Source organism: Triturus cristatus, chromosome 4_1 (genome assembly GCF_964204655.1).
Source record: "Triturus cristatus chromosome 4_1, aTriCri1.1, whole genome shotgun sequence".
NCBI lineage: Eukaryota > Metazoa > Chordata > Amphibia > Caudata > Salamandridae > Triturus > Triturus cristatus.
Genome location: NC_140585.1, coordinates 495421169 through 495446569, shown reverse-complemented (window position 1 = coordinate 495446569; position 25401 = coordinate 495421169). Strand labels below are relative to the sequence as shown.

The 25401-nt window shown below is 49.1% G+C and overlaps 1 protein-coding gene across 1 annotated transcript in view; it reads right to left on the bottom strand.

The window, feature by feature from the left end:
* Positions 1–25401, bottom strand: part of GOLT1B (golgi transport 1B) — a 190887-nt gene that overhangs the window by 99644 nt on the left and 65842 nt on the right. Inside the window, exon 2 of the mRNA XM_085652723.1 lies at positions 12102–12193. Within this exon, the coding sequence (XP_085508849.1) occupies positions 12102–12193 (92 nt within the window). The remainder of the gene's footprint in view (positions 1–12101; positions 12194–25401) is intronic.

The window sequence follows — 25401 nt, the reverse complement described above, 5'->3', positions numbered from 1 at the left end:
CACCCTCTTGGTAGCTTGGCACCAGCAGTCAGGCTTATCTCAGAGGCAGTGTGTAAAGCACATGTGCATACATACAGGGACACAGTGAAAACACTGCAAATGGACACCACACAAGTTCACAAAAATAGGAAACCTTTAGACTAAACAAACAAGAGCAAAACAACAAAACTCCACCATACGTATGTCAAGATATCATCAAAAATAGGTTATTCACAAAAATAAAGCTTGTAGCAACAAATAGCTCTACCTAGGGCTATTACGACGTCATGACCGATTAAAAATCGCAAAGTACAGCACCGACTGCGTGGTGCGCAGGCCTGGCGCGGAGTCACACGGAACCCCAAGAACTGTACCCTGACAAGCGATGAAAACAAAAGGTGGTGCACGGTGTCAGAGAGGCAATGCGTTGTTGGCGCTGCGCGTCGCCGGTTCTTTACAACCACAGGGGAGGTGAGGTGTTGGTTCCTTACTGCAATGGTGAGGCATCTGTTCCTTAGTGTTGCCCAATAGGTGATGTCGCAGTGGCGGCGATGCGTCAGTTCCTTGCGGGGGTGGGTGGGTTTGATGGATTTGGGGTTCATCAAGGTCAGTTAATGGCCCTGCAATGATGAATCGCCTGCATCGGTGCGGGTCAGTGCGTCAAGAGCAGTGCCCTCGGCTCTGGTGCAGGCAGCAGCCACAGTGATGGGGTAAGAGTCGATATGGTGTGGCGTCGGGGCTGCGGTGCCAGATAAATCAGTGCGTTGTCCCCTCACGGGCAGCACCCATGGCTTTGTTGCAGGCCCTGGCGTCGCTTGCCGGGGGTCGGTGTTGCTTTTTCCCTCTGTGGCAGCTGAAACAGCAGTTCCAGGAGGGCAGATGAAGTCAAGTCTTTGTGTCCCTGAGACTTTAGAATAGGAAACAAGCTCTACACCAAGCCCTTGGTGACCTTCTTCAAGCAGGATACACAACACAGTTCATTCTTTGTCCTCTCCATGGCAAAAGCAGCCACTGCAGCCCAACCCAGCAAAGCAACCACAAAGCAATGGGACAGTACTCCTTCTCACAGCTTCTCCAAGCCTTCTCCTTGGCAGAAGTTCCTCTTGAGTCCAGAAATATTCTAAAGTTCTGGGGTCTGGGCCCCGAAGTTTATACCACATTTTCCTTTGTTCTCTTGTGGCAAATGTCTCTCAGCTCGGTCGAAACCAGTTCTGTCCTCTCTGGTCCAGCTTCTTGGCAGGAGGTAGAGACAGCATTGTGCACAGGATCCAGGGTCTATCCAGGTGCAAGGAAAACTCCTCCCACTACTCTAAATGCAACCCAGGTCTATGCAACCCAGCTCCGAGTTACCCAGGAAAGGCTGCACACACCTCAACCCCCCCAGTGGCTGTCTGCAGTGAATGCGCATCTCAAGCCCCTGTCACTCCAAAACCAGACAGTCAATACACAACTCAGCAAAAGCACATAGGATAGCTAAGCAATAAAACACCTACTTTCTAAAAGTGGCATTTTCAAACCCACAATTTAAAAACCGTCTTGCTAAAAGGTGTGTTATTAAATTCGGAGTTCAGAGAACCTAAACTCCATTTCTTTAACTTGTCCCAATAGGAAGTTATACTTTTAAGATGATACAAAGTATCTCCCATGCTATCCTATCAGACAGATAGCCTTTCAATAGTGAAAAACGAAGTACCCAGTATTTCACTATTAGGACATGTCACACACCCAGTACATGTCCCACCTTTCATATACACTGCACCCTGCCCAGGGGGGTACCTTGGGCCTAACTTAGGGGTGACTCAAATGTAAGAAAATGAAAGGTTAGGGCCTGACAAGTGGATCCACTTGCCAGGTCGACATGGCAGTTAAAACTGTGCACAGACACTGCAGTGGCCGGTCTGTGAACCCCTTGAGAGTCGGCTGGTGTGGGTGGCACAATCAGTGCTGCACGCCCTTTAGCAGCATTTGATTTACAGGCCCTGGGCACACACAGTGCACTGTACTAGGGTCTTAACAGTAATTCAAATAAGTCAATCATGGATACACTAATCCATATACACAATCTACAGAGATAGCATATGCACTTTAGCACTGAATAGCAGTTGTAAAGTGCCCAGAGTCCTAAAAACAAGATCAAAAGCAGGAGGCCAGAAGGTCTGGGGGAAAACAAGCTACTAAAGCCACATCTAACAACCACATATGTCTTTTCTTCATCATGCAAGGATCAATCTTAGATCAAAATTAAACGATCCAAAGATATGGATTTGTGAATAAGCGCTCTATTTCAGCAGGGCCAGTTGGTATAGTAATCCACAAAGAGTGTGATTAAAATACCCAACAATGTTTTCAAAAAAAATGTAAATCCAGTATTTGTAAAGCGCACAGCTACCCGTAGGCATCTCGGCGCTGGGGGCCGTCGGGAAGATTACGGGAGCTATTGCCCAGAGTCACATGGTGCTCGGATGACCTGCCACCGGTGCCGGGGATCGAACCGTGATCCCCAGCGTCCGGCGTCAGTCGCCCTGGCCGCTGCACCACACCTCTTCCTAATGGGCAGTGCTTGAGTTGAACTACTATTTAGAAGTAAAATCATTGCTCCCATATTGAGTTTACACCGATTTTACCACACATTCTCCTAGGCGTGGTCATCTCCAAATCACAGTATTTAAAACATACTTCAAAAAGTTCTATTGAATTGAAATCATCCTTAAGCGCATCTTGTTTGTGCGCTAACTTTTCACACTTCATGGTGTCTAATGGGTGGATCTCTGCTTGGTGATTGCCGTCCTGCAGCAGATATCCACTAGGTAGAAATACCATTGGAAAGGTAAGACTCTTCCCCTTTCCAATGGTACCTCCAGCATGAAAATCGGTGCTCAGGCGCCTGAGATATGCCACCGAGCACCGATGCAGTGAAAGTGAAAAAAAAATCTGCTCATTATACTTTGACTTTTAGTGAAATTGCATCAGAGTGCCATAAGCATGGATTGTCATTTCAAATGAAAAACACCTTGAGACCCTCACAGGTGAGTAGTTGCGCTTTATAAGATACCCGATTGATAGGTCTCAAGGTGAAATATTGGCACATTACTAAACATGTAAATGGCTCCAGATAATCTGACTGGTGTGTACACTTCCCCACATAAAGTCAGATGTCACATAATCAGTAGTTACACATACACTTCCATAGAGTGCTGAATGGAAAAGAAAAAGTTGTTCCATGAATGTAAGCAGTTGAAGGATACAAGGAAGACATTCAAAAAGAGTATAAAGGAGCTATGCTCTAGGGAAAAGACAAACACAAGAAGAGGAAAGAAAACCATTAACTAAGAAGCAAGAAAATGAGACTTGACAAGAAAGCCAACTTATGATAAGTAATAGGCTGGCTCAAAGCCCACTGTATTTATTGGTACTGTCCACAGTAGGTCTTTGTCAACAGCCATCAAAAAGCAGTCTTGCAGGCAATACCTAAACAAGCATTTGCAATGCAATAGGTCTCGCTTTCACGCAGGTTTGAGCTATTGACATTGCAAATAACAATACCTTTTATTTTTGTTTTAGTTTTAAAAACATAAATTGAAGGCATTGTCATTTACAATGCCAATAGCTTAAACTCACGTAAATGCGAGACCTCTTGCATTGCAAATACTTGTTTTTTCTGTGACACTGGTGAATCTTTGGCTGTTCCGACCCTTGCAGTGAGTGACACACAGGCTTCACTCCCTCAAGGACTCTTCTCTCTGCAGGCGGCCGCCTCAGGGGGAGGAGGACTGCTTGGGGGGCAGGAGTGGTTTAGCAGAGGAGGGCAGTCCTACGGGTAGGAGTGCAAAAGCAGGATCTCCGGCAGGACTTGACGTCTCTGTGCGCTGGAGCTCAGGGGTAACACTTGAGGGAGTACGGATAAAGGCACCCACTGGACCCCACGCCAGAGAGAACCCTACGGGTGGACCTGCAGGAGGCACGCTGATGGAAGGCACTGAATGGAATCCTGTGACACAAGGGTCAGGCACGTCGAGGGACCCTGCCACACGAGAAGCAGGCACATATGGGGACCCTCCCACACGAGGAGCAGGCACGCCGAGGGATCCTGCTCACGAGGAGCAGGCACACTTGAGGAGTCAGCAGCACAATGCGCCACTCCACAGAGAGTGTAGAACAGAGCGAACAGGCATGTCTGGGAACCCTGCCGCAAGAGGAGGAGGCACGTCTGAGGGCCGTGCTGCACGAAAGCAGGCACACTGAAGCAGCCAGCATCACAAAGCATCACTCCACCGAGAGGGTAGCACAGAGCGAGGAGGCGCGTCTGGGGGAACCTGCCGCAGGAGGAGAGGCAAGTCTGGAAAACACTGCCCCACAAGGAGCAGGCACAGTGGGGCTCTGCCGCATGGGAAGCAGGCACACTGAAGCAGCCAGCAGCACAAACACTCCACGCACAGAGCGAGCAGGCGCGTTTGGGCGTCACTGCCGCACGAGGAGCAGGCTAGCGGAAAGCATCCTTCCGGAGGTCCTGCAGCACGTGTAGAGACTTTGCACTGCCTGGAACAGGTACCTCTATGGAGCAGGAGTTATAGAAAGCAAACACACCAAGGAAACTTAAAGCACAGAGTGAATACACTGCCGGGAAAACCACAACACAGAATACCAACTCCGGAGAACTTCACACAGACCCCTGGACAGAACCTGTAGCACACAGCAGGCAGCCCCATTGCGAAAACCACCTACTAAAGCACGAGGGCATCTGACAGAACCTTGGCCTCTCTCTAGGGTCCTGCATCAGTAAGGGGCACGCGCTGTGTTCCTCAGGGAAGCCGGAAGCGCATCAGCTACCAAGGGCCTGCACTAGAGGACACATCTCCCTCTGGTTCTCTTGGTCCTCACACACCGCTGAGGCCTTCAGTTCCAGCAAAGACCATCTTCCGCTCAGAGGTCGAGACACCGTCGAGCATCCGCACTGTACTCCTATATGAGCATCTGTCACAGAGGGGCACCTGGACCCCCACCCAAGGGAATCAGCAGCCTCCAAACCAGTAAAGAGTCACCCCTCCACAGCGGCACAGAGCCCCGTCCAAGGAAAGCAGCCAGGGAGGCCCCCGCCCCTGCACAGCCCGGTCTAGGTTGCCTCACACCACAGCAGGAACCAATTTAGAGAACGTTGGGTCTGCAGCGCGAGGCCACTCCAGTGTTCTGGTTTTAAGCAGCCCACCGGCACCCTTCTCTGGACGGATTTACCATTTCAGTTCCAATTTGGGATTATTCTTGGCTGCTGCCACGGGGTGAATTCTAAATTCATTAGCCGCCTGTTAATTACTCTGGTTCATAGGTGGCTGCACTATAATGTATTTAAATTAACTGCATTTGGCGCCCGTAGTTTGCACTTCCTCTGGTATCTGCTAGACATTTTAACACATGAAAGCAGTAAACTGTGTGGGTTTTGCTATCCGCTTTCCTCCCCAGTCCTACCTACACACCTGACCTGACACCATCGGCCAGCCCTGGCTCTTTAGCCCGAAGATTGTAGCATTCTTGAAGCTTTGGCCCAATGAACAGCAGGTAAAGTGAGATTGGAAAAAAACAGGGAGGGGGGGGTCGCGATATTCAGGGCCACTTGACAGGCTAAGTTGCAATTCTCAGACTGAGAAACAGGGACACTTAAATTCTCTCAAAATATTCTTCCCTCCAATATTGTGGCGAGGTGAGTCTGATTCTGGACACGTTTCTTTACTGGCAGGAAACGCTGTGCGCCAAAGGGATGCGGGGTGGAAGTCGGGCCGTGGGGCACCTCGGTACTTTTCTGGTGCGAGGGAGACGAGGCTTCACCTCCGAGGCCGGTCACACAGACCGAGTTCTGAAATGTTCGAGTTTATCGTTATGGTCTGTGCTTTTAAGGGAGGAGGAGTGGGGCTGAGGCAAGAACCTGAGGCAGAAAACTTATTACAACCTTTGCAAGCTGGACCTCTCCGTCTGGCATGGTCTGCGTGGCTGTCAGTGATGAGTGGGGTGTGTAGTCGGCCTCTTACTGTTACCAATGCTTCACAGGGCACCTTCCGTGCAGGAGAAAGGCGTCAGGGCGCTCGATGGGTTCATCTTTGTATTCAGCACTTTCTAAAGGTTCCAGTAAATGAGGGAAGGTGCAGATTAATGTCAAAGATGCCTGTTCACAAACCTTTAGGTCTCGCCGGGCGAGCAGAGCATGCGCTGCAACGCTAGGCGAGACCTAAAAAGGACTCTCCCAAAATGGTACAGATGGCTCTACGGCAAAAGCACATGCTACAAAAGCCTATGTGTTACACCCGATACATTCCTGAAGGAGTCCACTCAATCTTTCTTCCTTCTGAGTGTATAAATATAAGCACCACTGTTGTGGGCATTTGCATTCATTAGCAGGTAGCTCTGTACACGATGGCCTATGTAAACATTAGCAGTCACTGGTAGGATAGATAGCTCTGTATAACAAGCATTGGCATAGCCAATAGGTCTCGCCTTTGGGACCTTTTAAGTGTTTAGCCATGCAACAGTTGATGTTGTTGCAACAAGGATATTGTGCTGCATAAATAAATCCTTATAAGGTCCCAAAAGTGAGACCTATTAGCTATGCCAATGCTTGTTTGCCTTTTTCTCTCTTGCTCTGGATTACAGTCTGATGGCGAAAAATAACTCCTGGCCAAAGAAAATGATTGCAGGGGCCCACCACCTGCAACTACAGGGACAGATTAAGCACTATGGCTGTCCCTAATGGACAACAGTGCTTTTTGTCCCCATATCACATATTTTGAATTATAATTTATAAAATCCATGTCAATGTTTTTTTTTTTTAACTAATCGCAGAACAGTACTCTACTGTACACAGTAAAACAGCCTTTAACAGGATCAAACGCTGTTTCAAGATTTAGAAAGAACTGTATCCCCGCTCCCGTTTCGATCAGCACAGCTGTAACTTCATAGATCAAACAACCTCTGGCAAATTCCATGCTAGGGTGAGGTCAAAAACGTGATCAATGGGCGTCAAAGGAGATGCGGATGTCACGAAAAGAGCGTCAGATTTATAACATTAAAGTTAATTTGCATATCCAATAAGAAACCAACTAATACATATACCAAGTGCACCTGGGCAGGGCCTCTCCCCGCACCCCTCCCTCCAATGAGGCTGATATAGCTGGTCACACAATACAAGCTCAGTTGAAACACAAACTAATTGCAACCTGTTTTCGTTGTGATTTAATGACATTGTTAGCAAAGATATTCATTTTGCAAGTACAATAACACACACCTGTGTGAGCGTTTAGTCATAAAGACATGTGCCGTTCTCAGGCGCAGCCCCCGAGGCGGAAACATATTTCTCGTTAACCACATACCTTGTCAGACCTTTTTCGTTACACACACATAATTTACTGTTCGGGTGAGGATACAGCAGGCGCGGGGATGTTCGTTGGGTGTGCCTAGGGAAGCAGGACTCACATTATCTAGTGTCATCTTAAATGTGCGTACAGTGTGAGAGGGAAGCGTTGATGCCGCGCCCAAAGACGCAACAGAGACGCAATTACCCTAGGAAATGTATGCTGAAATGTGGGGAAACTGGTTAGATTGTCAGTTGTTTTGCTTGATGAATGCCATATGTTTTTTTATGTGGAGTATGGCGCTCTGGTAAGTATGGTGGTCGTTTTAACATTTGTGCGGGCGCATGTGTGGAGGTGGTTGCTGAAGGGGGTGTTTGTGGTGATGTGGGGCTGAAGAGAATGTATTTTTATATTTGTGAGTAGACTTCTACATACGCTGATATTTCGTGTGTGCGTTTCAGTTAGGTGGATTGTCATTCCTTAGGACTCCTTTGCAGAAGGCTTGTTGATTTATTTCCGAGCGCCATTTGTGTATTGGTTGCGCCTCCCAGGCGAGCATACATAATTTAAGTTTAGCGGGAGGAAAGACCTTTCTTGGGGAAGCAAAGCAGCGCTGCCGGTCCAAGAAGTAAAAAAATCCGAAGTCAGAAGCACCTTCCAGGGAGTCCTGAAAACAGAGCATGCTGCGCCTCCGATCTCTCACTGGTTGCATGGAAGATTGAAGTAACCAGAGGGAAAGAAGCCCGCGAGTGGTGCACACGCGCCACAGCGAGTGATCGGTTTTCAATTATCGCGCCCATGTCTGGGCACGATAATTGAAAACAGATGTGGCCTGGGTAATCACAAGCAATAGGCCGTGGGCGGAGCAAAGGCATGACATGCACCCACCTTTGCCCAATTGCGTGCTGTCTTTATTAGAAAGATGCACGCAAAGCCCAATAGCCTGGCAGAAAAACAAAAGCACACGCACAAGCGTGTGTTGAGCTTTCTGAAGCCCATTACTAAAAGTCTTGCAAGCAGCGCATGCGCACTGCTCTAGGCTCAATCTAAAAATGATGTGCTGCAGCTTAGGCGATTCACACCACTCTCTCCCCCATGCATGGACTCAGATCTTGCAGCGACCCGGACATCAACCAGAGGAAATAAGTGGTTTATAAGCTTTCAAAGGAAGTAATGGTGGAGGAGCAGTCAACGTTTTACAGTTCTTCTTAAAGCAAATTTGAAACTAAAGCCGATAGGTCTGGCATTGGCTGCCAGGCTTTTTAAAATGCCTGTTTTGTGAAACTTTACTTTTGAGGAGGCGCCGGGTGCTCACAAATACTAAAAATAAACATTGGCTAAACACAAATTTTTTTTGCCTTACAAAGCTCAACTAACCACAGTATTACCAGACAATATAAGGAACTACTTTGTGCGGTTGTGAGCTTTGTTAAAGTGTAAAATGTCATCATTCTCAGTGAAGCTAGACAATGGCTGAAGTAGGCTAGCCTGCTACCCTATGCTGTAGCAGGAAGAACAACAAGCATTGGAATAGCCAAATAGGTCTCACCTTTGGGACATTATAAGTGTATAGTTATCCAGCAAAATATACTTGGTGCAACAACATCAAGTGTTGCATGGCTAAACACTTATAAGGTCCCAAAGGCGAGACCTATTGGCTATGCAAATGCTTGTTAAGACTTGCGCCAACATGCTGAAAGGTAGACCTGAAGTGACCGTCTCCAGGTGAAGCAGACATGCAACCACAGCCTCACGTGAAACCGTAACCACTCAGAGGTCCACACAGGAGGGCTGCAGTCCTTTGGGCCAGTTAGTACGGAGACCAGCATTGTCAAGCCATCACAAAAAGCACCTGCCAATTTACATGGTTTATGTTGTGAAAACAGCAGCAAAAGATTAAGCCCCAGAGGTAAAACAATGACCCATGGTGCAGGCCACTGAATTTCCATAGTGGCATCTCTATGCCAAAAATTGCAAATGTTAGCAATAGGTATAGCCCGCCTCTTCTGTTAAGAAACAGACCTACACTTGAGGCTTTCCAAATAACAGAACAGACACACCTACACCCCCCGACGGATGCCAGACCTAAGTTCTTCACAGTAACTTCAATTTTTCCAGAAAGGTGATGCAAGTTTGTGGCGAAGCTGCTCAAGCGACTGACATGAGTGCTCATTCTAAACCCGGCTTTCCGTGTCACCAAAAACCACGTGATCAAAAAAGGAAAGAACTACTACTCCAATGAGGCCCTGCTTAAAGCAGCCTGACCGCCACTGTTAATTAAGAGCCATGTACATTGACTGACGTTGGCGATTCAGTACAGGTTTTCACAGACCATACGAGGACACAGTCCCTTCTCCCCGCTCAGGGACCGGCGGAGTCACCGAACTCTCCACCAGACACACCCATCCAATCCCGGATAAGAAGGAAGGACAGCAATGGAGACGGCAGCCAGGAAGTGCCGCGAACCGTGAAAGCACTTCATATCAGCGCCTAGGCAGGATGGTACAGTCGCCCTGGCAACCGCTGGCGCAGTATTCCACCCAACATGACGGCTTCTGGCAGTAAAATTGGAGAATTAAGTAAATAAAACTGCGAGGTGGCCTGAAAAGATCCAGGCCTTAAAGCAGGGGGTGGAAACGTTGGCCCCGCCAGGGGAGGGGTGGCAACGGCTTATTTCACGACTGCTGGAGCGAAGGTATTTTTTTGCATCAAGCGCCCTAGAAGAACCGTGCATTCTAATGTCATCGGAATGTGACTGCGCATTAGTATGAAGGCGGCCATCTGCTTACCACCTCATTAAGATTCATATAGGGTGACCCCTTGAATGCACAGCCCTGCTATTAATTTTTCTTTTTTGACTTTAACAGCTTTATTTGTCTATCAAGTGTTCATTAAACGGGATTGTTTCTTTAACTTTAAACACTTGGGTTCAACTTTCAGAGAGATACTCTCATGGTGTGATTATGTTTTGGGACGGGACATGTCGAGTCCTTCAGCAACAAGGCCATAGAAATTGAAGGTAACCCCTCCCCCTTTCCTCTTTACAAATATCCCCACACTTCACACCCACCAAGACTGCACTTTTAAAGTTTTGGATACAGATTTTACAATCTCAGGCCATATTTATTAAAAGAACCCAAAACATAGCAAACCGTATGCAACATCCCAGAGCAACAAAATTTAAATAAAGCGCGGATGCCACAATGGCTTAAAAAGTAAAGAAACTGAATTTTTTTCTTTCTATTTCTTTACTTTTTAAGCAACCGCGGCACTCGCACTTTAGCTTGCGACGTTTACAGCTTAAGCTCGAGTGTGGCTATGGGATCAGTAAATGTACACGCACGGTGTTGTGGACATAAAACGTATGCGCTTGGCCCATGATCTGGGCACCAGGTAAAACTTACCCGGCATTTTGCAGCACTCTGCCTGTCCAGGGTGACTGCTTCCAGAACAAGCACGCGAGTGGTGCTCGAGCGTCAGAGACATCTGGTTTGAATTATCGCGCACGCGTCTGGGCACGATAATTCAAACCAGATGGTGCCTGTGCGGGTAACCGCAAGCAATAGGCCATGGGCGGGGCAAAGGCGGGACATGCGCCCACCTTTGCCCAATTGCGTGCTGTCTGTCTTAGAAAGACGCACGCAAAAGCCAATAGCCTGTGATGAAAAGCTCACCACACGTACGAGCGTGTACAAGCGTGTGGTGAGCTTTTCAAAGCCCCTTACCAGAAGTCTCGCCAAAGCAGCGCATGAGCGCTGCCACAAGCTCGACCTAAAAACGTGAATGACAACAACTAACCAATGGATAAAGAGGGCTGGTGAAAGACCCTAAAAGTATAGAATATGTATAATTTGAATACAATTAAAAGGTCTCGGCTAAAGGTTGTTCTACAGAGGCATTGGCCACAAACAAACCTTGACGGAGGTGGTTCTTTTCGCATATAGAAATGTTTTTCTCTGTTCTTCCATATAGAAAAAACTGAAAATAAGTAATTACAATTCCTGTGCACTTCACTAGCATTTCTCATCAAATAAACACTTAAGATTTCCCCAGAGAGTGCATAACAGATTGTGTTAGACCATTGTGGGTAGTTAGGAAAGCAAGAATAAAAAATAACAGTGACAGTTGTAGTAATAAGAAAAACAATAACACTTAATGCATAATAAGCCTGTGTTGTGGCTTGATAATACCAACTAAATATGAAGCCTTTACCCGATTTAGGTCAAACTTATGCTGCTATTGCCCTCTCAACTGTGCATATTTTACTTGGATCAGAAAATTAAGGCTGAGTCCCTTTGTAGGTGCGTGCAAGTGTTTGGCATGCATGCGCGCCCACAAAATGCCACGGTGGCAGCATAATTTTTTTTTCTTTAAAAAAAAAAAAAAAAAATCTATGATGCATATTAGCCACGGTGCTATACAGCAGAGCAAAAAAACATTGTCAATATGTAATATAAGCGAGACCAATTGGCTTGGCCAATGTTTGTTTACATTGGTGCTGGAGTCCGGGCCTGATGCACTTAAGTAATCACTGCTAGCAACCTTGCATACGGTGGCCGCTAATGTAACCTCGTCTGAGGTGTTCACCATTAAAATTCTGATTATATTAGCAGAGCTGGATAATATTCTTTAAAAAAGTAGCTCTTATTACAGATAAGGTACAAGGGGCACAAATTGCAACTTTAACTTTAAACCGATGGATTTGTGCATGAGGAGAGGAAGGTGTATTGTCAAATTAAGAAAAATGTAATATATTTTGGAAAAGAAGTTGCAACTTTGGGTACTTACATTTCCAATTGCCAGAAGCGCTTTATCAAAAAAGAGTAGCATTCCAAAAAAAAGGAAAAAGACACCAAAACCTGTAAGTCCCATTCCGATTTCTGTAACAAAAAATCAAAAATAAATACAATAGCATAGAAATTCTGATTAGCAAGAAAGTTCAAAAGAAAATAACCAGTACAGCTTACAATCAAATAAAGATGTAAAAATAACGACAGTCAAGTCTTTAAAAAAACGTTTTTGGGTCACTTTGGGGCCTCCGACACAGTTAACACACCTAATAAACCATCTCGTTGAAGGGTTAAATTGTATATATTTTGCAAGGAAAGTTGGCTATTTGAATGCCTTAAAAATGTCGCAGAGGCAAAACACATGACCGCTACAGTATGAGCAATAATGATCTGTTGTGTATATATTTTTCGAGGAAAGTTAGCTATTTGGAGGCCTCAAAAATGTTACCCCAATTGCCATTTATGGGCTGAAAAGAATGTTCTCATCATGTGTCAGCAGCAGATCATTATTGTGCATACTATAGCGGTCATGTGTTTTGTCACAGCGACATATTCGTCTATCTTGTCTGCCTCACGTATTGAGACAAACTAATACATAAAAAATACATAATATTTTTGCTGCGCATGTTAATGAAAAACAGTGCAAATACATATTAGAGCAATATTAATCTCATATCTATGCAAACTCAAGCCTTTGTCATACAAACAAAAAGTATATTCTGTTAATCACCGAGCTAGCAAATATATTTTATTATCAAGCTAATACACTATGAATATAGAATTCGTTGTTATGACAATATAATTACCAAATGTCTTCACAATCAAACTTCATTACAAATACTCTTGCCTTCTCTTTGCAGGACATACAAACATTTGTAAATACCGAAATACCAGATTAATAAAATGTATTACACACTTTAAGAATTAATCATACATAGTCGACCTTTTTTATTACAACAATCCTCTCCAAAAACAACATATTTAGCATGGAATCGCCCCAGGTTAAGATAATAATCCCCGAGACAAATGGCAGCCGCTTATTGACATAAGCTAACCCCCCCCCCCCCCTTCCTTCCAAAAGTGGAATAATTCTAAAGGAAAGATCAGCATATACTGAATGTGACAAAGTTTTATTCGCACAGAAAAGCCTAGTACCCCACACCACAACTCCTACCTCCTGAAATGGCAGCAATTCGAAGCTTAAGAGTAAACGTGTGTCTAATTCTTACAGAAACTGCTTCTATGGAATAATCTTGTGATGGACCATCACAGTAGAGGTTACGCAAATATAAATATTCCTTCAATCTAAAGAGCTTATGTAATTCCTTTTTAAGTCGCAGCCTACCAGCCAGAGCAGCAGTCTGGTTTGCTAAAGACTTCTAGGGAACTTTCAAAAAGTTGACCTAGGAATGCATTCCACCTTTTGATTACCATTGGCTTTGTGGTTTGCAACTCACATTTTCTGACTTTCTATTTGCTGGCTTTATTTGCTTTAGACTCTCCACGTTTAGGTTGTCACTACAGTTGCCTAAAGCATGTTTACTGTATTCTTCCACAAACCGACCTTTAAATCTTGTTCTTATCTTGTCACATTTGCTGTCCATTCAAAGACCGAATTCAAATGTCAGGCGCTGTAAAGCCGGCAAACTGTTGGCTTGGCTAGGCAGCAAGGAAAGGGAAAGTATGCATGTCCGGGAGCTTAGCCTGGAGACGAGAGAGACATTGAGGTGCAGTAGACAAATTGCAGCAGCATTTGCAGCCTACATGTCTACCTTTAATGAGCCCAGAGTAAAAGCCTGGGAGGAGGAGATTAGACAATTTGTGCACGACTGCCCAGTGAAAACCCTGAGTCAGGCCCAATGGGAAAGGCTGGAGGCAGGCATTAGAGTCAGAAATCACTGAGGCACTGACTCAGATGCAGGCAGGGAAGGCCCCTGGCCTGAGAGTCCTCCTCATAGAATTCTTCCTCAAAATGGCCAGTCAAGGGGTTAAACCGTTGCTCGATGTACCGCAATGCACATCGCGTCAGGACGTTGCCGTCAGACTTACGCATGGCCACCATTGTCCTTATACCCAAGGCGGGAATACCCGAAAATAAATGTGATTCGTATAGACCGATTTCCTTACTGAACGCGGATGCAAAGATCCTTGCTGAGGTGCTGCCCAACAGACTGTGCGTGATGGTAACTGACCGGGATAATTCAGACCAGACAGGCTTTATGCCACATCCCTTGACAAAACAGTACCTGCGGTGCCTTCATAACACCATAGAGCAGACAGACACAGAGGGGGGGGGGGGGGGGGGGACCCTGGGCTATCGTGTCATTGGAAGGCAATAAGGCAATCGATTCAGTGGAGTGGCCCTTCCTGTTCTTGCTCTTGGAGTGAATGGTGTTCAGACCTCGTTACATCACTTGGATCAAATTGCTATAAGGGGAGCCACAGGCCAGGATAAAGTAAATGGCTGTCTCTCGAAGGGGTTCCCTATTGGTAGAGGCCCAAGACAGGGGTGTCCACTGTTGACGATGCTTTTTGCACTGGCAGTGGAGCCCCTAGTGGAACTCATGAGGATAGACGTACAAATTTGGGGCTGGATGGTCTCTATTAAGACGATATCCTGCTTTACCTGACTAACATGGAGCGATGTCTGGCTCGCGACCGCAAAATCTTTCAAGTATTTGGGGAGTTCTCAGGATTCGCCATTAACTGGGAGAAATCTCTCCTCTTCCCAATGGGTGGCTGGAGGCAACAATCCCCGACGTCTCTGCCTTTGCGAGTGGAAACCCTCTGGTTCAAGAATTTTGGCATATGGATTACCAGAGATGCTGCGTCATACACACAGGTTAACCTCCTCCAGATGATTCAGAGACTGGAAGGGAATATTAAACACTGGAGCACGCTGCAGCTGTCCCCATTAAGAAAAGCAGGGTTGTTTAAAATGATTTGTTTTGCCCAGCTGTCATACATGCTGCAGAACAGTTCTTACACAAAACCGAAAACCTTTTTCACCCGAGTGGACTTCCAGTTGCGGACACTGCTATGGGGGAGGCCAACCCGCATAGCAATGAAGACACTACAACAATCCAAATTTGAGGAAGGCATTGCTCTTCCACATGGGCAAATATTTTATGAATCAGCGCAGGTTAGTACAGTGAACGATTCCGTATATGAAACCAGGGGTGACCCTGCGATCTGAGTGGACGGATGGGCGACCATAGTCATATGCACGTGTTAGCTGGAAGCAAACTCAATAAACAGGTATGGCCATCAACGGTAACAATCCTAGCTGTGTGAGGAAGACTTCTTTGGGAGATGCAATGGGAAACGAGACTCACACCTCGTACACAACTCTGGGAAGGTACACAACTACAACAAGTGGTTGCCCTGAAAGGCTTTCAGGGGTGGAATATGATGGGTATCTCCACACTCTCAGATGTTTGGGACGCCAATGGAGTGGTTCCTTTTGAACTCCTCCAAAGAGATTGTCAAATGCTGACTACTCAGTGGCTGAAATACAGTCAATTACAGCATGCGCTCCTTGGGAGCACAGGTGAAGAGGAGGCACGGGAGGACTTTCCGTTGGAAGGGAGACTGTTTGATGGGTGAGTCCCACACAAACTGATATCTCTGACTTATGGCACAACACAAAGGAATATCTCTGACTTATGGCACACTACAGCAAAATGCACAGGGATCATTAACACACCTCATGGATAGGTGGGAACCGGATGTAGGCAAAGTTGACGACGAGGAGTGGCAGGAGGCATAGAGCTTTCCAACGGAAGTTGCAATTAAGGCCAGTTACAGGCAAATTCAACTAAAACTCCACCACACTACACCCGTTCATTGCTTCACAAGATTGGGAGGGCGGCTGACGTCCTCTGCCTTAGGAAGTGTGGTATGGAGAGGACATTAATACATACCTGGAGGCACTAACCTCGGGTCTGTCATTTTTGGGGACAGGTGGTGAGATCCCTGGAGGGAGCGGTTGGAGACGCCATGGAGTTGAAACCCCAAACGGCTATACTGGGAGTGTGGGGAGCATCAGACTTCACGAGATATCAGAAGATTATGGCAAATGAGGAATTTATGGTGGCAAAGAGGGATTTCGCCCAGAGATGGGGATGCGAACTCCCCCCCCCCCCACCCCCCCCACATCACTCAGAGAATGGGAAGTGGGGATGGAACGCTGTAGGATCCTAGAGCAAGAGGTCTACAAGGGTAGGGGTCGCAAAAAAGAAAGTTGAGAAGATCTGGGGCACATGGGATCCTGGGGGATAAGCGAACTACCAAATATATAGAAAAGCATCACACCGGGCAAGCAGCAGAGGAGCCACACGAGTGGTGGACTAAGAGGGTAGAGACTACATAGGTGTGATGGATCTGGGCTGTCATATGCATTCATACTAAGCAGTTCATGGAGTATAGTGGATTGCGGAGAGGGATGAGGAGCTTGTAGAGACTTACACTGTAATGTTTGGTCGGCGCTGTGTTGAAATGTCAGAATGGTATCCATGTGCAAATATTATTTGACTATAAATGAAAGAATAAAAAAATAAAAAATGTCAGGCACCGTCTTCCAAGGCCGCTAATTTACTTTTCTTTCTCTGGCTTAAAAGTGAGAGGATTTAGGTAACAATCTTGCTGGATACGGAGGGTAGGATACAGGTTTTTTTCAAGCACACAACATTTAAATGAACGGTTTATGTATTTAAGAATATACCAGAATTAGGAACACAAACAAAGCACATGTTTTGTTATTTCTGAAGTGAGGTGGAAACAAATACTTTAATATGAACACAAATAATCATTACACTAGGTGAGGCAATTTCCACACATTTTCGTTTGTGCACTGTATAGTTTTATTAGTAAAACTGTATGGCTGTGAAAATGTAATGGTCATTCCAATAGAAAATGTGTTGATTGTAAATGGCAGTGCGCTACAACACCATGAATACTGTGCTTTACGCCACTCCACGCCTCTCTACTCTACCCTGTACCACTCTTCTCTATGCCAATGCACACTTCGCAACTCTACACCACTGCACCCTACACCACTCCAATCTAGAACACACCAATCTACTCTGCACAACTCCACTTTGTCACTCTGCAACACTGCACTATGAGCCACTGCACTCCGTCCCAATGCACTTTACTCTGTAACACTCAACTCTATGCTCCTCCACTCTACGTCAATCCACTGTACACCACTGAAATCTAATCTGTACCACTGCACTACCATTACACTCTATGCCCCTCTATGCAACTGCACTCTACCCTGCACCACTCCACTCTACTCTACTCCACTATATTCTACTTTGCACCACTCTATGCCACCCGACTCTACTCTGCGCCACTGCCCTCTGCATCACAACTCCGTGCCACTCCAATCTTGCTCACACCACTCTAATCTACACCACTCAGGGGTGTGGAATTTAATAAATATCTACTTGTACATGGGGCAGGTTGCTTCATAAATCTATTTATCCTGTAACAAATTCCACTTGTCCCTTTTGTGCAATGTAATGTAGCGACAAACTATGGCAGCAATTTAATTACATAAGAGCTCTGAAATAGCCTCTCTGATTATGCCAGGGCTCATTCCATAGTAGGGTTTGAATACTAGCAATTCCCTTATGTTGTCATGTTTCTGCAGATCTATATAGTGGGGCTGAAGGTAGAGGTAAGCAACAGTTCCAGGGTTAGAAAGCCTTTTGAGTCTGTGCACACCTACTAACTTGCATGTTTTAAGGGTTTTCACCAACTCTTCTCTAATCTTTTTCCAAACCAAGAGAGGCTGGAAATTTACTCCTGACAATGGCAGACATAAAACTTTTTCCAGGGTTGGGAAAAAAAAAGTGGTTGGAGGGAAAGTGAACTTACAAACACTCAGATTTTTGAATGAGCAAATCTACACCTGCATATTTGCTCATGCTAAAATACAGTTAACAAATATTTTCTAGAAGCACTATTTCTTGGCCTACTTCTGTAAAGTCTTGTGATTTCATGAAAGCTGTGTATCTGCACTAAATGCAAGGACATGGGTGCACGTTGGAGACTTTATTTAATAATTGGGTCCCTAATTAGGTCTGGCGTCAACCTTGACCTTTTGAGTTTATAAAAATTCTGTCTCTCTCTATCGACTAGCTTAACTGCGAGTGACAGCATTCTGCTCTTCCACAAGAAGCATATCGACACACAGTCTTTTTGTTCAGTGGCAGGAACTACAGTGGCAATGTATGCTTTTGCCAATGTTTGTTATAATGGTGATGGCCCGGCAGCTCACACCAGTAAGGTTTTGTAAAAACCATGCCAAAACACATCATGCATTTACAAAACCAAAAGGTTGACCAACAATTTCATACCTTCTGGCTTAACCAATGTTTGTTTATTTTTAGGTTTCCCATAATCTTATTAAAACTGGTTACACTGATTTTCCATTATGAATATTTTTGGGAAATACTAGCATACACGGACGCATTTTACTAAATGATGGTGCAGAGAAAGAGTACCTAAAAATTTACATTAGCTTAGCGAAATGTTTTTTAATTTTTTTGTGAACATATTTTTAACCCCTTCAGCGCTGCGCGGATTCCCCCGCGGTGCTGAAGGGTTCGAGCGCGGGCGGGGCCATGACGGAACGGTTCCGTCATGAGCACAGCTCAACCGATGCTCATGACGGAATCGTTCCGTCATGAGCATAGAAGGGGTTAAAGCAAAGAATCATCAATCTTGCTTTCAAGCTTCTGCAAATATTTGCATCTAATCAGAGCGCATTCTGGGAGCATTATACATAGCCTCATAGTGATAAATATTGAAAAAGTGTGTACACATTTTTGTACTGGAACCACGGTTTGTAGTGCAGTCTGAGCTTACAATATTTACTTAGAGCACTCACCCGAATAATAAAGGTTTTGCATTAATGAACCATAAATTAAAGTTTGAACAGCATTAACACATTCACAAAAATATTACCTTAACTGCAGGCAATGCTTTTCCCTGATCAATAATGTGGTACTGTGAACTGGCAGCCAAAGGGTTAGTGCTGTAGGGGGTTGGACCTACTTGTCCCAAGGACAGAATAGAAATGAAAACGGTTTGCCCTTGACACCAAACAATATGGCCTTGGGCTTTAGGAATTCCACATACCTGCCAGTGCACTCTACAATGCTGCAATGTATGCCACTGAATTCAATGCCACTGCACTCCACTCTCTGCCAATCCACTCCACTCCACTCTCTGCCAATCCACTCCACTCCACTCTCTGCCAATCCACTCCACTCCACTCTCTGCCAATCCACTCCACTCCACTCTCTGCCAATCCACTCCACTCCACTCTCTGCCAATCCACTCCACTCCACTCTCTGCCAATCCACTCCACTCCACTCTCTGCCAATCCACTCCACTCCACTCTCTGCCAATCCACTCCACTCCACTCTCTGCCAATCCACTCCACTCCACTCTCTGCCAATCCACTCCACTCCACTCTCTGCCAATCCACTCCACTCCACTCTCTGCCAATCCACTCCACTCCACTCTCTGCCAATCCACTCCACTCCACTCTCTGCCAATCCACTCCACTCCACTCTCTGCCAATCCACTCCACTCCACTCTGCCAATCCACTCCACTCCACTCTGCCAATCCACTCCACTCCACTCTGCCAATCCACTCCACTCCACTCTAATCCACTCCACTCCACTCCACTCTGCCAATCCACTCCACTCCACTCTAATCCACTCCACTCCACTCCACTCTCTGCCAATCCACTCCACTCCACTCTGCCAATCCACTCCACTCCACTCTCTGCCAATCCACTCCACTCCACTCTGCCAATCCACTCCACTCCACTCTCTGCCAATCCACTCCACTCCACTCTCTGCCAATCCACGCCATTACACTCCACTCCATTACACTCCACTCTCTGCCAATCCACGCCATTACACTCCACTCCACTCCACTCCACTCCACTCCACTCCACTCCACTCCATTACACTCCACTCCACTCCATTACACTCCACTCCACTCCACTCCACTCCACTCCACTCCACTCCACTCCACTCCATTACACTCCACTCCACTCCACTCCACTCCACTCCATTACACTCCACTCCACTCCACTCCATTACACTCCACTCCACTCCACTCCATTACACTCCACTCCACTCCACTCCACTCCACTCCATTACACTCCACTCCACTCTGCCAATCCACTCCACTCCACTCTCTGCTAATCCACTCCACTCCACTCCACTCCACTCCACTCCACTCTGCCAATCCACTCCACTCCACTCTCTGCCAATCCACTCCACTCCACTCTCTGCCAATCCACTCCACTCCACTCTCTGCCAATCCACTCCACTCTCTGCCAATCCACTCCACTCCACTCTCTGCCAATCCACTCCACTCCACTCTCTGCCAATCCACTCCACTCCACTCTCTGCCAATCCACTCCACTCCACTCTCTGCCAATCCACTCCACTCCACTCTCTGCCAATCCACTCCACTCCACTCTCTGCCAATCCACTCCACTCCACTCTAATCCACTCCACTCCACTCTAATCCACTCCACTCCACTCTGCCAATCCACTCCACTCCACTCTAATCCACTCCACTCCACTCCACTACATTACACTCCACTCCACTCCACTCCATTACACTCCACTCCACTCTGCCAATCCACTCCACTCCACTCCACTCCACTGCCAATCCACTCCACTCCACTCCACTCCACTCCACTCCACTCCACTCCACTCTGCCACTCCACTCCACTCCATTACACTCCACTCCACTCTGCCAATCCACTCCACTCCACTCCACTCTGCCACTCCACTCCACTCCACTCCACTCTGCCACTCCACTCCACTCCACTCCACTCTGCCACTCCACTCCACTCCACTCCGCCAATCCACTCCACTCCACTCCACTCCGCCAATCCACTCCACTCCACTCCACTCCGCCAATCCACTCCACTCCACTCCACTCCACTCCACTCCACTCCACTCTCTGCCAATCCACGCCATTACACTCCACTCCATTACACTCCACTCCATTACACTCCATTACACTCCACTCCACTCCACTCCACTCCACTCCACTCCACTCCACTCTCTGCCAATCCACGCCATTACACTCCACTCCATTACACTCCACTCCATTACACTCCACTCCACTCCACTCCACTCTCTGCCAATCCACGCCATTACACTCCACTCCATTACACTCCACTCCATTACACTCCACTCCACTCCACTCCACTCTCTGCCAATCCACGCCATTACACTCCACTCCCTTACACTCCACTCCCTTACACTCCACTCCCTTACACTCCACTCCCTTACACTCCACTCCCTTACACTCCACTCCACTCCACTCCACTCCACTCCCTTACACTCCATTACACTCCACTCCACTCCACTCCACTCCACTCCACTCCACTCCATTACACTCCACTCCATTACACTCCACTCCACTCCACTCCACTCCACTCCACTCCACTCCACTCCACTCCACTCCACTCCACTCCACTCCACTCCACTCCACTCCACTCCACTCCACTCCACTCCACTCCACTCTCTGCCAATCCACGCCATTACACTCCACTCCATTACACTCCACTCCATTACACTCCACTCCACTCCACTCCACTCTCTGCCAATCCACGCCATTACACTCCACTCCATTACACTCCACTCCATTACACTCCACTCCATTACACTCCACTCCATTACACTCCACTCCACTCCACTCCACTCCACTCCACTCTAATCCACTCCACTCCACTCCACTCTCTGCCAATCCACTCCACTCCACTCTCTGCCAATCCACTCCACTCCACTCTCTGCCAATCCACTCCACTCCACTCTCTGCCAATCCACTCCACTCCACTCTCTGCCAATCCACTCCACTCCACTCTCTGCCAATCCACTCCACTCCACTCTCTGCCAATCCACTCCACTCCACTCTAATCCACTCCACTCCACTCCACTACATTACACTCCATTACACTCCACTCCATTACACTCCACTCCATTACACTCCACTCCACTCCACTCCACTCCACTCCACTCCATTACACTCCACTCCACTCCACTCCACTCTGCCAATCCACTCCACTCCACTCTCTGCCAATCCACTCCACTCCACTCTCTGCCAATCCACTCCACTCCACTCTCTGCCAATCCACTCCACTCCACTCTCTGCCAATCCACTCCACTCCACTCTCTGCCAATCCACTCCACTCCACTCTCTGCCAATCCACTCCACTCCACTCTCTGCCAATCCACTCCACTCCACTCTCTGCCAATCCACTCCACTCCACTCTCTGCCAATCCACTCCACTCCACTCTAATCCACTCCACTCCACTCCACTCCATTACACTCCACTCCACTCCATTACACTCCACTCCATTACACTCCACTCCATTACACTCCACTCCATTACACTCCACTCCACTCCACTCCACTCCATTACACTCCACTCCATTACACTCCACTCCACTCCACTCCACTCCACTCCATTACACTCCACTCCACTCCACTCCATTACACTCCACTCCACTCCACTCCATTACACTCCATTACACTCCACTCCATTACACTCCACTCCACTCCACTCCATTACACTCCATTACACTCCACTCCATTACACTCCACTCCATTACACTCCACTCCATTACACTCCACTCCCTGCCACTCCACTCCCTGCCACTCCACTCCCTGCCACTCCACTCCCTGCCACTCCACTCCCTGCCACTCCACTACACTCCACTCCACTCCCTGCCACTCCACTACACTCCACTCCACTCCCTGCCACTCCACTACACTCCACTCCACTCCCTGCCACTCCACTACACTCCACTCCACTCCCTGCCACTCCACTCCCTGCCACTCCACTCCCTGCCACTCCACTCCCTGCCACTCCACTCCCTGCCACTCCACTCCCTGCCACTCCACTCCCTGCCACTCCACTCCACTCCACCCCCCTCTCTGCCACTCCACCCCCCTCTCTGCCACTCCACCCCCCTCTGCCACTCCACCCCCCTCTCTGCCACTCCACTCACTCCACGCCCCTCTGCCACTCCACGCCCCTCTGCCACTCCACGCCCCCCTGCCACTCCACGCCCCCCTGCCACTCCACGCCCCCCTGCCACTCCACGCCCCCCTGCCACTCCACGCCCCCCTGCCACTCCACGCCCCCCTGCCACTCCACGCCCCCCTGCCACTCCACGCCCCCCTACCCTCTGCCACGCCACGCCCCTCCACCCTCTGCCACGCCACGCCCCTCCACAGCCTGCCACGCCACGCCCCTCCACCCTCTGCCACTCCACTCCACTCCATTACACTCCACTCCATTACACTCCACTCCATTACACTCCACTCCATTACACTCCACTCCATTACACTCCACTCCATTACACTCTCCCACTCCACCCACTCCACGCCCCTCTGCCACTCCACGCCCCTCTGCCACTCCACGCCCCTCTGCCACTCCACGCCCCTCTGCCACTCCACGCCCCTCTGCCACTCCACGCCCCTCTGCCACTCCACGCCCCTCTGCCACTCCACGCCCCTCTGCCACTCCACGCCCCTCTGCCACTCCACGCCCCTCTGCCACTCCACGCCCCTCTGCCACTCCTCCACCCTCTGCCACTCCTCCACCCTCTGCCACTCGCACGCCCCTCCACCCTCTGCCACTCCACGCCCCTCCACCCTCTGCCACGCCACGCCCCTCCACCCTCTGCCACGCCACTCCACTCTACTCTCCCACTCCACTACGCCACTACTCTCCCACTCCACTACGCCACGCCACTACGCCACGCCACTCCATTTAACTCCACTCTCTGCCACCCCACTCTCTGCCACTCCCCTCCACCCACTCCCCTCCACCCACTCCCCTCCACCCACTCCCCTCCACCCACTCTTTGCCACGCCACCCCACCCACTCTGCCACGCTACTCCACTCTGCCACGTCACTCGACTGCCACGTCACTCCACCCCACTCTGCCACGTCACTCCACCCCACTCTGCCACGTCACTCCACTCCACCCCACTCTGCCACGTCACCCCACTCTGCCACGTCACTCCACTCCACCCCACTCTGCCACGTCACTCCACTCCACCCCACTCTGCCACGTCACTCCACTCTGCCACGTCACTCCACCCCGCCACGCCACTCCACTCTCTGCCACTCCACGCCACTCCATTACACTCCACTCCATTACACTCCACTCTCTGCCACTCCACCGCACTCTCCCACTCCACGCCACTCCACCCCCCTCTGCCACTCCACCCCCCTCTGCCACTCCACCCCCCTCCACCCTCTGCCACTCCACGCCCCTCCACCCTCTGCCACTCCACGCCCCTCCACCCTCTGCCACGCCACTCCACCCCACTCTGCCACTCCACTCCTCTCCCACTCCACTCTGCCACTCCACTCCACACTGCCACTCCACTCCACCCCACACTCTGCCACGCCACCCCACTCTGCCACGCCACCCCACTCTGCCACGCCACTCCACCCCACTCTGCCACGCCACGCCACCCCACTCCACTCTGCCACGCCACGCCACCCCACTCTGCCACGCCACGCCACCCCACTCTGCCACGCCACGCCACCCCACTCTGCCACGCCACGCCACCCCACTCTGCCACGCCACGCCACTCTGCCACTCCACGCCTCCATGCCACTCCACGCCACTCTGCCACGCCACTCTGCCACGCCACTCTGCCACGCCACTCTGCCACGCCACTCTGCCACGCCACTCTGCCACGCCACTCTGCCACGCCACTCTGCCACGCCACGCCACTCTGCCACGCCACGCCACTGCCACGCCACGCCACTCTGCCACGCCACTCCGCCACGCCACTCTGCCACGCCACTCCGCCACGCCACGCTGCCACGCCACTCTGCCACGCCACTACACCACTCTGCCACCCCACTCTGCCACGCCACCACTCTGCCACGCCACTCCACCCCACTCTGCCACGCCACGCCACTACACTCTGCCACGCCACGCCACCCCACTCCACTCTGCCACTACACTCCACTCTGCCACGCCACTCCACCCCACTCCTCTGCCACTCCACCCCCCTCTGCCACTCCACCCCCCTCCACCCTCTGCCACTCCACGCCCCTCCACCCTCTGCCACTCCACGCCCCTCCACCCTCTGCCACTCCACGCCCCTCCACCCTCTGCCACGCCACTCCACCCCACTCTGCCACTCCACTCCTCTCCCACTCCACTCTGCCACTCCACTCCACCCCACACTGCCACTCCACTCCACCCCACACTCTGCC